This window comes from Myiozetetes cayanensis, unplaced genomic scaffold (genome assembly GCF_022539395.1).
Source record: "Myiozetetes cayanensis isolate MyiCay16 unplaced genomic scaffold, myiCay2020 scf2-11, whole genome shotgun sequence".
NCBI classification, from domain to species: domain Eukaryota; kingdom Metazoa; phylum Chordata; class Aves; order Passeriformes; family Tyrannidae; genus Myiozetetes; species Myiozetetes cayanensis.
In genome coordinates this window covers 54,526,773-54,539,117 of record NW_026087411.1, presented here as the reverse complement: position 1 = coordinate 54,539,117, position 12,345 = coordinate 54,526,773, and the positions used below count along the sequence as shown (strand labels likewise).

The following is a 12,345-nucleotide window of genomic DNA, read 5'->3' as shown; positions in this document are numbered from 1 at the left end:
GTACATGGTCACTGAAAAGCTCTTGGCCCAGATATTGGGTTTTACTGCTCTAAACAGTGCCTTTTTTTATTACTAGAAAACTATGACTCAAATTCAAGGTAAGAAAGCAGTGGCGTTTTAATTAGAAAATTACTTACCTGTTCCAGATAAGGTAAGCTAAAACTATTATTTCTGTAAATTTTTGTGGGTTTATATTTTCTTTGCCTTTCAGACATCAGGATACCTTTAAAGAATTTGTACACACTTTGGTGAAAATTTAGCCTAGTGCAAACTTTACCTGAGTCATCTGTCTTGTTCTCAATCTAAGAGGAAATAATGGTCTTCCTATAGGATCCTAGTAAATATAAGAACTAAGCCACATTTCATACGAACAAATGAGCAGGATATTAGAACTCTTTTTTGTGGATCCCAGTCCATGAACTGTGTGGAGACTAGTCAAAGGGTTATTTTTTTCTTTTTTAATGCTGTTTTGATGGCTGGCACGAAAAAGTGCAAATAGGAATTTGTATGCTTCTGTTGAGGGGTGAATGTTTCATATGTTCTATGAATTCCAAGTGATATTTTACCTGATTTTCCTTTTGTTTTCTATCCTGTTAGTGGTGAAATATTATTTATGTGCCACATCTGCTACTAAAGTATAGTATTCAGTTGTAATTTGGCCACAGGCATGTAAGTAAAGAAATGAGATTTTTTCCAGACTGAAAGTCAAGGCGAGAAAAGAAAAAGAAGAAAAGTTAAAACCTCTGTGAATTAAAAGAGTAAAACAGATTCACACTGTTAATTAGAACAGTATTTTGTCAGAGAACAATGATGTCCATGTCTATCCATAGATCATTTGCGAAATTCTCCATTTTGCTGTCTATAAATGTGTAGCTAATTGTTCAGAAGCATATATTTAAAAATGTCTTTTTTTTATTTCTTAGTTTGTCGTGACGATGTTTTGGAGCATCTATATCTATGACAGGGAACTGGTTTACCCAAAGCTACTTGATAATTTTATACCGGCATGGCTAAATCATGGAATGGTGAGTAAGTAATGCAAACATTTCCTTGAGTAAAGAAAAGTTAAGACATTGATTTCCCTGTGCATGACTCTGCATACACTTAGAGCTAATGTCCTCAGAAATGATTAAAGAACATGATTTGCAAGCAAGAGTAATCTCTTTCCTTCCTTTACTCCTTGAGTTATATTTGAATCTTTATTAGCTTGGAACAGTGGAGATTTGAACTTACGTGTCTTACATCCCAGGCTAATTCTGGAGGTCTGCTGTTTTCTGTGATAAGGTAGTTTTCCCAGAGAAATGCCACCCTGGTCATGAGGAAATTTAATCAAAAGAGACTCTTCCACTGAACAGAAGTTCTGTCTTTGACAAATCTTGCTCTTAAATGACGGAAACACTTAACTGAATGATTTTTTTTGCATTCTACCAAAATATAATTTATGATGGAAGGGTTTTTATTAAATGTTTGTTCAAAAAATCTGCTTTTGGACTTGTATGTTTTTAGAAAAAAATTGAAATAATTACTAATTTTTCAAGCACACCAAACTTATGTAGCAGAACCTGTATCTGAATATTTTAAATAATGTGAAATTCTATGCAACAGTGCAGAGTTTCGAAATTGCTGTTCTGGTAATTATAAAGGTAGTTTCTTCACAAGAAATCTGACCTTTTAATCCCTCTCTGGTATGTCAAGTCAGACATTCTTTCTCTCAACTATATGTTTAAATGCTAAGGGAAAGATAAGGCCACACTTTGCCATCAGGTACTTTCCACTGTATATGCAGCATTTGGAGCTGAAAAGTGTCGTGTTTGCTTCTCTGGTTGCATCTGTGCAAAATGTTTCTTTATTACTTTGTTCTCCATATCGAGGCATGGCAAACCATTTGGCACTGCTGTTCATCAGTAGATGACAGCAGAGCTCATTCTTCAGAGTGTAAGCACTGTATCGCCACAGCAGATCAAGATTTGTCCACTACTGCTGGGCATGATAAATTGGTCCTTTGCAGAGTGGGGCAGATGGCACTGCTGTTCTCTAAATTTTTTGTAAAAGGAGCAGTAGAAGAGTTGCTACTGACAAGAGGAGGATCAGCTTTTGCGAGATACTGTACTGTTTTATGATGTTCTAAAAGGAACAGCGTGATATTATGTGTGCGTAGAACTGAGAAAAGAGTCTGATGACTCCTGCTGTGTTTGTTCAGGCTGTCCTCCCTTGAATTTTGAGGTTACAAGCTGAACACTTGCAAACACTGCCAAACCGTGCATACCTTGATTTTTTTCCCCACAACAGATAAGTGGCAGCTCTGATGACATTTCTTCCAGGTGACATTCCATGTACCTAAGCTGTAACATTTTTCATGAATTGTGAAGCAGTTTTATATTGTTTTATATTGTGAAGCAGTTGGCAACAAACAGCTGTATATATTCAGGAAGTCTTCTCTGTGCCGTAACTGAAAGGCAACTCAAGCTCATGTTGCTTTGTAGAAATGTCTGCTTACTGAAATATATGAAGCAGGCTTTTTTATTTGTGATTTTTGGACATCATAGAGTTTGCTGAAATGTATTGGATACAAGCATCTTGGAGTTTTTTTCAACTTGAAATATTGTAGAAAGCATTTTTGAAAGACTTTTGTAATGGAATTGTTTTCTATGTCAATCTCCATTTATCCAAGTGTTCCTTTAGCTCAATCACAGGCAAAGCTTATGACCGTGGGGCTTTTCACCACATTTTAGTCACATTCTTTCTGATGTTTTATCCATCATTTTATCCTCTCAGCTTTCATACTAATTAATTCTGATGCATTGCCCGTAATAATATGAAAGGGTTATTAAATTACCTTGAGAATGCCAGCACTTCGCTTATTAGTAGTTACAATTTTGACATTGGCAAATTTTAGAGAATAACATTTTCACCCGTGGGAAATGGGTAGGACCTCTGGGAATACAGTTTAGAAAAGTCAGTATCCCTGGCTATTTTTTCATACTGAAATAAACACTTATCCTCTTGTATTTCTTCACGTTTTGACATCAGGTGTGCACATTCAATGATAATTTCTCTGAATGCAAGGGTGGCTGTGCTGGAGCCCAACCTTGTGCAACAAAACTCACACAAGAGACTCATTACCCCTGGCAGAGTGAAATCTGTCAGTGAGAGGTGGGTTGTTTTGCCTGTATAGCAGTGCTGATACATCCCACTTCTGTGTGAGATTCTCCTGCAGTAGCTGGTGCACTCCCAGGAATCTGAGCGCAAATGTTACTTAACCTGGGAACACACTTTCCAGGTTTTTTCACAACAGTTTCCCCAAAAAGTGTATTTAGCACAAAAAAAAAGCCACTAAAAGTGGAAAATGTAAAACTGTATATTCTTCTCAGTAAAAAGATTCCTACTTTAACTGGAAAGTCGTATATTCAAAAGTTTCTGACAAAGGTATTATAACCAGCTGTGACAACTTGCTCAACTGTCAACATCAGCCTTCAAAATCCATACATAGAAAAGGAGTGAAAAGTCGTGAAATCTGGCTGTAATAATAGCAATAATATTTCCATTAGTATTAGAATATTTGAGATTATTCATACTTCAGAAGCATTTTAAGGTGGCTACACAGAAGGCTTTATGCAGAAATTGTTTGAAGGGCTGGTCCATTCAGTGCATTAGCACAGGCAGAAGTGATTTGGGCAGCAGTGTCTGCTGCTTTTTTAGGTTATAATAATTTGTTCTCATCCCTTTTTTCTTTTCCTCCTTTCCCATCCCTTCTCTACTGTTACAACACCATCTGTGCTAAAGAGAATTTTAAATTCTGTTTTCTTGAATACATAGTACTGTCTTGTTAATACTCAGAGATATCACTCCTTCATAGCAATACTTTTTCAACATAAAGAAATAAATCCTAATTGTAGAAAAAAATCCCCTCTAGAAATGGAAAACACAAATGAAATGAGCCTTGGAACTATGTGGTGCCATTACCAATTCAATCTTTATATTTTTTATAAAGTTTCATAGAAACAGAGTTGTGCATGAAGGTAAAAGCCACAAACTGTTTACCATAAAATTACATATGGTGTCAAGAACTCTGTTTCCATTTTATGTATCTATCTATAGATACACACAGTAATAGTTACAAATATAATTCCTGTGTATGGGAAAATCTGTACAGTAAGTGGTGCCTTGTGGTACCAGATAGTTCCTCATACATGCAGATTCATACTCTTGCGAAAGGCATCACCAACACAGTTAGTTAACTGTGCCATAAAACTGATATTTTCATCATCTCAGTCAGTTGCTTCATCCATAACCAACGGTATCATTATGACTTGAGAAATGACCAGGGAAATCAGTGGCAGAGTTGCTGTTGATTTCTTCAATACAAGGATTTCATCTCTGTTTACTATGGGAAGGAGCACGAGTAGCCAAAGTTAAGCTTCTATGAGTTGAAATAACTACCTGTCCAAAGAGAGCTGTTGGAGAATAGGGCTGTGTCTCAGCCATGGTTTGTTTCTGAAGTGTCAGGTGCACTTCCTCAATTTATTAGTTATGCAGATGAATTTGTCATTGCAGGCTACAGTTTTAGTTGCCAAGTTACTGAACTCTTTCATCAAATATGTCATTTGTGTTCTTGAGACTGTCCTGCAGTTTGGATCCATATCAGCTCATAATTCAACAGGCTCATTTTCCATGGGAAATAGTCCTTCCCATTTTCTGATGGCTGTCTATCTGATCTTTATCAGTATTAGGAATTTTTAATTAAAGGCTAACCTTTAGTGTTTAAAACTAACGTGTCACAGGCTTTTTATCAGCTCCTTCCTTACACCTTTTTGTTTTGGGACTGGGCAGGTTGATGCATGGATAACATTTGTTTCCATAAGTTATATTCTCTTCAATATTAGCACAGGCTAAATAACTAGAGGTTGCCCCTCTTCTAACCAGTGCCCACATAAACAGATATGTAGACTGAATTAATTTAAGCTTGAGCATTGCTGATTTTGAGCCAGGTTACATGGCAGGACTCCCTGAGGTATCTATCCAAGTTAGCATACCATTTCAGCGAGAGTCCTTCTTTATTTTTCACAGACACTGTCTCAAATTCGTTTTTAAAATGTGAATCATCTTTTGTTTGTGGTGAGGAAAACAAAATGCAAAGACAGAAATTACTTACTGAGGAGTTTAAGTGGCTCTGGAGGTTGCAAACAAAGTATTGTCTTCATATGAGAACTCTAGAGGAGAGATTAGGAAGAGGGGAAGAGGAATATGCTCTGCATCTGTGGAGTTGGAAAAATGATTATTGCATGGGTTCTGTGCCACTGCAGTCTATATGAGCTCTTCCAGTTTTGTCCTCTGGTTACTTTTTAATGCTACTTTTGGGAAATGGGAAACAAAGGCATTTCTAGAAAGACTTACCCTCTCTCCTTGTATTCAGGAGAATGCACAAAAGCTGGGACAAATAGAAAAAGACGAGTTATGGAGAGGAAAAAGCCTGTCCAAGTGATATATCTCTACTTATTTCACAAGTTGTCTCGTCTTACTGCTGAAAAGCTGAGCGCACCAGAGTGGTACAGAGTCCTACCAACCACCTCTCCAACTCTTTTTCCTAGCAACCTTACCTTCAGTCTGGTGGCCTTGACTTGGGTGTATCTCTTTGTTTTACTAGTAGAAAGGACATAACGCTGTTGGAGTGAATCCAGAGTAGGGCCATGAAGATGACTGGAGGGATGGAACACCCCTCCTGTGAAGAAAGGATGAGAAAATTGGCACTGTTCAACCTGGTGAAGTGAAAGCTCCAGGGTGACTTTATTGCAACCTTTCAGTACCTGAAGAGGTCCCCCAAGACAGATGGAGAGGTACTTTTCACAAGGAGATGTAGTGGTAGAACAAGGGGGAATGGCTTCAAACTGAGAATGGGTTTAGATTAGATATTAGGAAGAAATTCTTTCCTGTGAGGATGGTGAGGCACTGGAACAGGTTGCCCAGAGCAGTTGTGGATACCTCATCCCTTGAAGCATTTAAGGCCAGGTTGGATGGGGCTGAGAAATCTGGTTTAGTGGAGGGTGTTCCTGCCCATGGCAGGAGGATTGGAACTAGGTGATCTTTAAATCCCGTCCAACCCAAACCATTCTAGGATTTTATGAAAGCTTTTTTTCTAGTATGAATCTTTTTTCCTTCATGGTTCGACAAATAGAAAAATAAAAAAGTCACACAAAACTCATAGTAACCTGACATATAGAGATTGAAAGTATGTTGACCGAAAAATCCTTTTCAGAAATGGGTAATTTGAAACAGTGCATGATAGTTCTTGGGGATGCTTCCTAAAACAGCAACATCTCATGTATGGGCTCTCTTTATACAATATACTGCATCTTCGTAATGCCTCATGCTTATGCCTAGAAGATACTTACATTTCTCTGAGATACGTTTCTAAATGCAGTTTAAGGTTTTCAAGGATATTCCAAGTCAACTGCTCTTCTTAATTTATCTGCAATATTTTCATATGTTAGGTGTGAATAAAGTTTTCAGTGCTCCAGGAAGGAGTTCCTGCTTGTTACATAACTTGTAAGGTTTTCTGATAAACATCAGGAAAAATTTTTAATTTAATATCCAACAGAATACCCACTCCTAGATGGCTATTATTTAAACATCTATCTGATGGAAAGAATAGCAGTTGAAGCTGGTTGCCTGGGGACTCAGAATATTTGCAAAACCCATGAAAATAATGTTGTTGGATTTGTACACTTCTTGCATGTTCATGCTGCAGTTACATGGCTCCATCTGCTATCTTTCCTCATTATCAGGCAGTTCCACCACTGGAGCGTAAATACAGTGGTATCAGTTTATCTCCCTGCTCTGGGGAGAAAAACAGCAGCAGCTTAAAAGATTTTTTTGATCTTCTGTTACTTATGTAAAGGGCTTGGAAATTAGTGGTGTGCGAAAAGCTGTGATAGCATAGCACCTGAAAATTGAAAGAGGCTTCTTGAGTGAAGTCCGAATTATCTCAGTGGCATCCTCTATGAGCATTAGGAAAGCCCCTTTACCTAACACAATAACAGCACGGTAGTTTTTGTGAAGTAGGAGGCTGGCCTTAACTATGTTGCATATCTGCCAGAGGACACTCATCAAGGTAAGGTGAAGACAGCTTTATAGCTGAACACAGATGCCAAATGTTTCTGATTGCTTGCTTTTTCCGGTAATCTGGAGAAAACATACACAGAGGCTCCTCCTGGTGTAAATGACCCCAACCTGTGATTAATGAGTAAGCTTTTCTAAAACTTTCTTGAGTGTTTAGTAACAGGTAAACATGTGAGCCCTATTCTAGGCGTGAGCATTGCATATGAAAAGCCTGAGAGCTGAAATCCCAGATGAGATCTCTTTCAGAAGTTTAGCCACCTTCTCCTGACAGTATCACATAACTTTGTCTTTAAGCACAGAGGATGAGAGCATCTAGTGTCAACATCAAGTTGTGGGAGTTACTACCAAAGGAGGAGAACAGGGGAGAGAGTCAGTGAGAGAGCAGAAAAAGGGAGGTTAGGGAAAGATAGTTGAATGAGAGGAAAAGGCAGGCGGGAAGAAAGAGATGAATCAAAAAGTCAGCTGATGCTGTTCCAACTCCTACCTAAAAAAAAAAAAAAAAAAAAAAAAAGAAAAGAAAAAAAACAGATGAGGCAAGTGAATAAAAAAAGGAGCCACAGAATAATGTAGACAAGCTGGAAGAGACTCAAAATGCTACAGAGGACTCGAGGGAGGAGGAGGAGGAAAGGAGAAGCAAGGAAATAAACAGTAAGAAAGGTGAAATGAAGAGTGTGTTTTCTTCCATTGCTTCACTGGGAAGATTCCCTCATATGTATTAGTTAGAGGACTAGAGAGCAAGGAGATGGCTTACGGATGCTCTGTGAGAGGAGGAGAATTGCTTCTGTTGCTGTTGGATGTAGTTTATAGGTCAGATGAAGTAGTATTTGCACAGTGACATTCCAGGAGCTTCAAAACCTTGAAAAAAGTTTAGGATGAAAACCACCTGCAACCATGCAACAGGATGAGGCCTGTGTTCGTATAAAGCATATCTGTGTGATACCAGTAAAATGACGTTGATGTCTTTGCATTGCTGCCTATATTTTTATCTGGCAATGCTGTACACTATCTTGACTGTCTGTTTGACTCTCACAACTTCAGTCCTGCTGCTGATAAAAACCCATGTTTTTTCATATCAGCTGTAAAGTGTGAGTTGCATTGCATATTAAAACAGATATGGGTTGCAGGTGTGCAGGAAGTGCCAGAGGTAGGGAGGTGTAATGTCTCTGTTTCAAACTGCCCCACTTAAATAGCCAAAACTAGGTGTAACCCTGAAAGTAATAATTATGCTGATAGTAATAATACTGGTAATAAAAACTTAAAGCTACATTTTCAGATGAAGTCACTCATGCAAATGTTTGTTAAAGCGATTACTATGGGCACAAAGCAAATGACCAAAGAAGACCCCCAAAAGGACACATGAAGGGATCCTTAGACTTTCTGCCTTACTCTGGGTGTGGAGTACATACTGAGCATGTTTCCTAGAAGCAGAGTTTGGCCCTGGACTGCTAGGTCTGTTTCTTAAACCAGCCATGGTGTGGGATGGAAATGCGTTTGTTTCATTCCTGTAATTTTGACAATATTAGGAATGCTGGTTTTGTTTTTAAATTTGTGCAGCTTATACTGCTTGCCATAGTCACTGCGGGAGCTGTGCACAACTCTTTTGTAATGCTTAAGCTGTAAGCATTTCTGTGGTGGAACTGTTTGATTTATCAGATATATGGTTTAGAGGTTATAGATGTAAATAAATGTTCAACTTTTAAATACATGCAAAATGTATTAATAAGTGGCATGCATTTTTGATAAAAATCTATGTGCTCTTCTATCTCAGTTAAAATCAGACATTGTATTGTCTTTTGATGTAGTAAATTTCTGTTTTCTTCTCTGAGTTTTTTTTCCCAGAGAACATAGGCTGATAGTAGAGTCTAACATTAAAGGATATATTATTATGATTAATAATGAGTATATTCAAACAGTGTCTTTTATAAAGAAAACAGAACATTTCACTGGAAAAAATAATGTATTGGAGGAGGATTGCTTATGTTGAAGAAAGTTTAATAAGTCAGCTGCCAACTACAAGTTGTGTACTCTAAACACATATGCACATATGCAAGTCATCCTGCAGGCGATCACCACAGAGAGCTTTGTCTCTTTAGCAGGTCATGCAAACACAGGGGACAACGCAAATATCTCTTTGAAGGTATTGTAGTTCAGTAAGCATTTATTGTCTATGTATTTAAGGGACTGTGCATTGTTTTATGATTACAGTAAAATGCAGTGTTACATATCCTTGGACACACTGGTTACCATTAATACTCAGATAAGAATTTGACTTTACATACAATAGAAGTGGGACTGTACTATATTGTACCCACTTTACTAAACTGTGCTGTTTGTGTTCACACTGGCAAATATGTTAGTGTTCACATGTGGCAAATATGACTTAATCAGACCACAAATATTTTGCAGCATTCCATGGTATCTAATTTATTTGTTTAATGTGCCGCTATGGCAACTGGATTCCATTCTTTTAGGTTCTTTTTTTTCACAGACCAATGATCTACTTGGTTGAAGCTTGGCAGACAGTTTTCCTTCAATTGAAGGCATATGTACTAACTCAGTGACCAGATTTTTACCTATTTATCATTGTTGGAAAGTGGGTTATTTCACATGGACCCAATACCAGAAGAATCAGCAGACCTAGTGAAGGGAGTCTGAGCCCAAAAGCTTATAAGCTTTTTCCAGCCCTTGAAGTTGGTGAAATAAAAATTACTGCTTTTGCCTGTATCCTTAGATCATTATTGCTTCAGGAAAACTAATACAAGGAAATATTTTGACATTATTTGTGTAAAAATTACCACTATTTAGAACTAACTTTTTTCTTTGTTAATTGCTGTCTTTTATGTGTCTGTGTATTTGGAAACAGACATTTCTGCAGAAGTAATTTCATATTCAGATGATTAATATTTTGAAGTAGTGCCACAGCAGTAATGTTTTATACATGCTGATAGGCAGAAATCAAGGATTTGGGGACAACATTGGGACTTACTTTTGCTCATGATGGGCTGTAAGCTTTGGCATAACATGGCATCTGCTCTGCTATTCAGTTCAATCCCCATATTTTTTACTGTCCCACAAAGATACAAATAAGTAAAGTCAGTGTACATTTTTAGTAACTCCTTGAGTGCAAGCAGCTCAAATTCAGGAGGTAGCATGAAAGGTGTTTTGGACAGGTGTGTAAGCCATTACCATTAATCATTCAGTTGTACAATTGTCCCTTTTACCTCTGGATATTTAAAAGCACCCAAGTTCCAGCCCAGTGCCCTACTCAGGAAAACCATAATCTTTTGGAGGTGTCTGTTTCTGTCAGAGACCATGAGTCTGACTAAGGTGACTCTTTCCCTCCCTCTGACAGCAGAGTTGTCTGAGCAAGAAAAAGCCCTGACTGTGGAGAAATGACACGGGGCGTGGGGTGTCTCAAAATGGCAAAAGGTAGACCGATAGCCAACACATGATTTGCATTACATCTCCATTGCAATATTAACTGATATAGGTCAGCTCTTCACAGCTTGCTTTCTCTTCAAAACAAGTAGTGCTGCATATTTGAAGTGCTGCTTAAACCCTGGTTTTAAATTTCCATTTTATTTCTAGTTCTGACACTGTTTTGCCCGATAATCTGAGAGAAATTATTTAGTGTTTAATCAAAAGCATTTTTTTAATAAGTCTTTATTAGCTGATGCCTGTGTTTTGTGCTGCTTTTTAATGATAGTTAGAAAAATGGCGCTGTCTGATGCAGGATTTTATAGCACTGTGCCTCTGCTTCTGGTTATGAAGTGTCCCAGGCAGGGCAGCCTCTGTGCCAGCCCAGACTGTGTGCACCTGCACTCTGCTCTTGGCTGTGCTGGGGGCTTGCTGGTTCCTCCAAGATATTTCCCATTCACGTACCCCAGTGTTGCATTCATTCAGTTGCAATGAAGGGGTGAATTGCCTGCTGCAGATTTCTTGGAAGTTCATAGATGGAAATACAACTAAGAGTTAAAGTTGATATTGTCCATTCTGCTGCAAAACAGGCCTCTGCTTGAAATACTTATATTACTTCCTATTATATACAAATGTAATGCTCCTGGTATCTCATAAGATATTCTAGGCTATGATGCATGCTGCAGAAAGTTCAAATATACCTAGAAAGGAAATTCTTATTTATAAAAATCACTGTAATAGTCAGATCACATCCTTAAGTTTATTTCCAACAGGAAGCAATTTTATTTGCTTCCTGGGGCTTTTAGCTTTTTATTCTGTTACTTTGAGCTTTACCAGCTTTGTATTAACCCACTATGCAGAGTTCCAACTTGCTGAGTCACTGCAATGCACATTTTTGTGGCTTCTTTTGCAAATGCAGTGTGTATCATAGAATTTTTTATGAACTATCTAGGGGAAATATGGTCCACTGAACTTCGTATTTTAAGGCACTTTTAAAAATGAAGACATGGGAAATGATATAATTTTCTGTAAAGGAAATATCCATTAAAAATGTCTTTTTACTAACACACAGTTTTACTGATGTTTCCGTTAACAAAACTGTGTCGACTGCAAGTTGTTTAAAAATTCATACAGCTGCAAATCATTTTAGAAGGTGAATTTCTTAGATCAGAGACTAAGGTGGGTAGGATTTTGGTTTTTGCTCCTGAAGCAGAGGAATGAAAGATGGAAAAGAGAGGGAAGGGGAAGGAGAAAGAAATGCATGTATCAGAAGCTAAGAGAAAAAGTGATAGCCTTAGAGGTTGTTAAGGAAGAGAAGACAGTAGAGGAAACCAAATGCTGAAATAAAGAGGTGCTAATAGTAGTCAGCTGGAGAGAGCCATAGAACATGGAGGTGATAATTGTGTGTACTGTACTTCACTGAGAGAAAGCTTGAGAGAGAAGTTAGAAGTACCCAGTGTATATTGAAAATGTCACCCATCGTTTATTTTAGACGAATACGCAGAAATTTGGCTTCATTTGGTTTCTTGTGAACACTGGTTTTACACAGCAGTTTTCTTTTCCCACCATTTTTGTGAATGCAGAAATCAAAAGAGTGCCCTCTGTACACATGCTGTCTCTAATATCCCCAGAGTCTGTGGGTCCTTAGATCTCACAGTTGTTTGCACTGTGCTACTGAGCCTCCTGTAGTTATATTCTCCATTATATCAGTTTGGTAGGGTTACTGTATATAGTAAACCTATAGTTATATATATATTTATATATATATCTGTATGTATCTCATGTGTGTATATATATAATATGTATATAGTA

The 12,345-nt window shown here is 37.7% G+C and overlaps 1 protein-coding gene across 2 annotated transcripts in view; it reads left to right on the top strand.

Annotated features, from left to right (window-relative positions):
- AIG1 (androgen induced 1) overlaps window positions 1–12,345 on the top strand; it is a 119,843-nt gene that overhangs the window by 43,170 nt on the left and 64,328 nt on the right. For both annotated transcript variants that reach the window (XM_050316868.1, XM_050316869.1), the window contains exon 3: window positions 924–1,025. In XM_050316868.1, coding sequence (XP_050172825.1) covers window positions 924–1,025 — 102 coding nt within the window. The remainder of the gene's footprint in view (window positions 1–923; window positions 1,026–12,345) is intronic.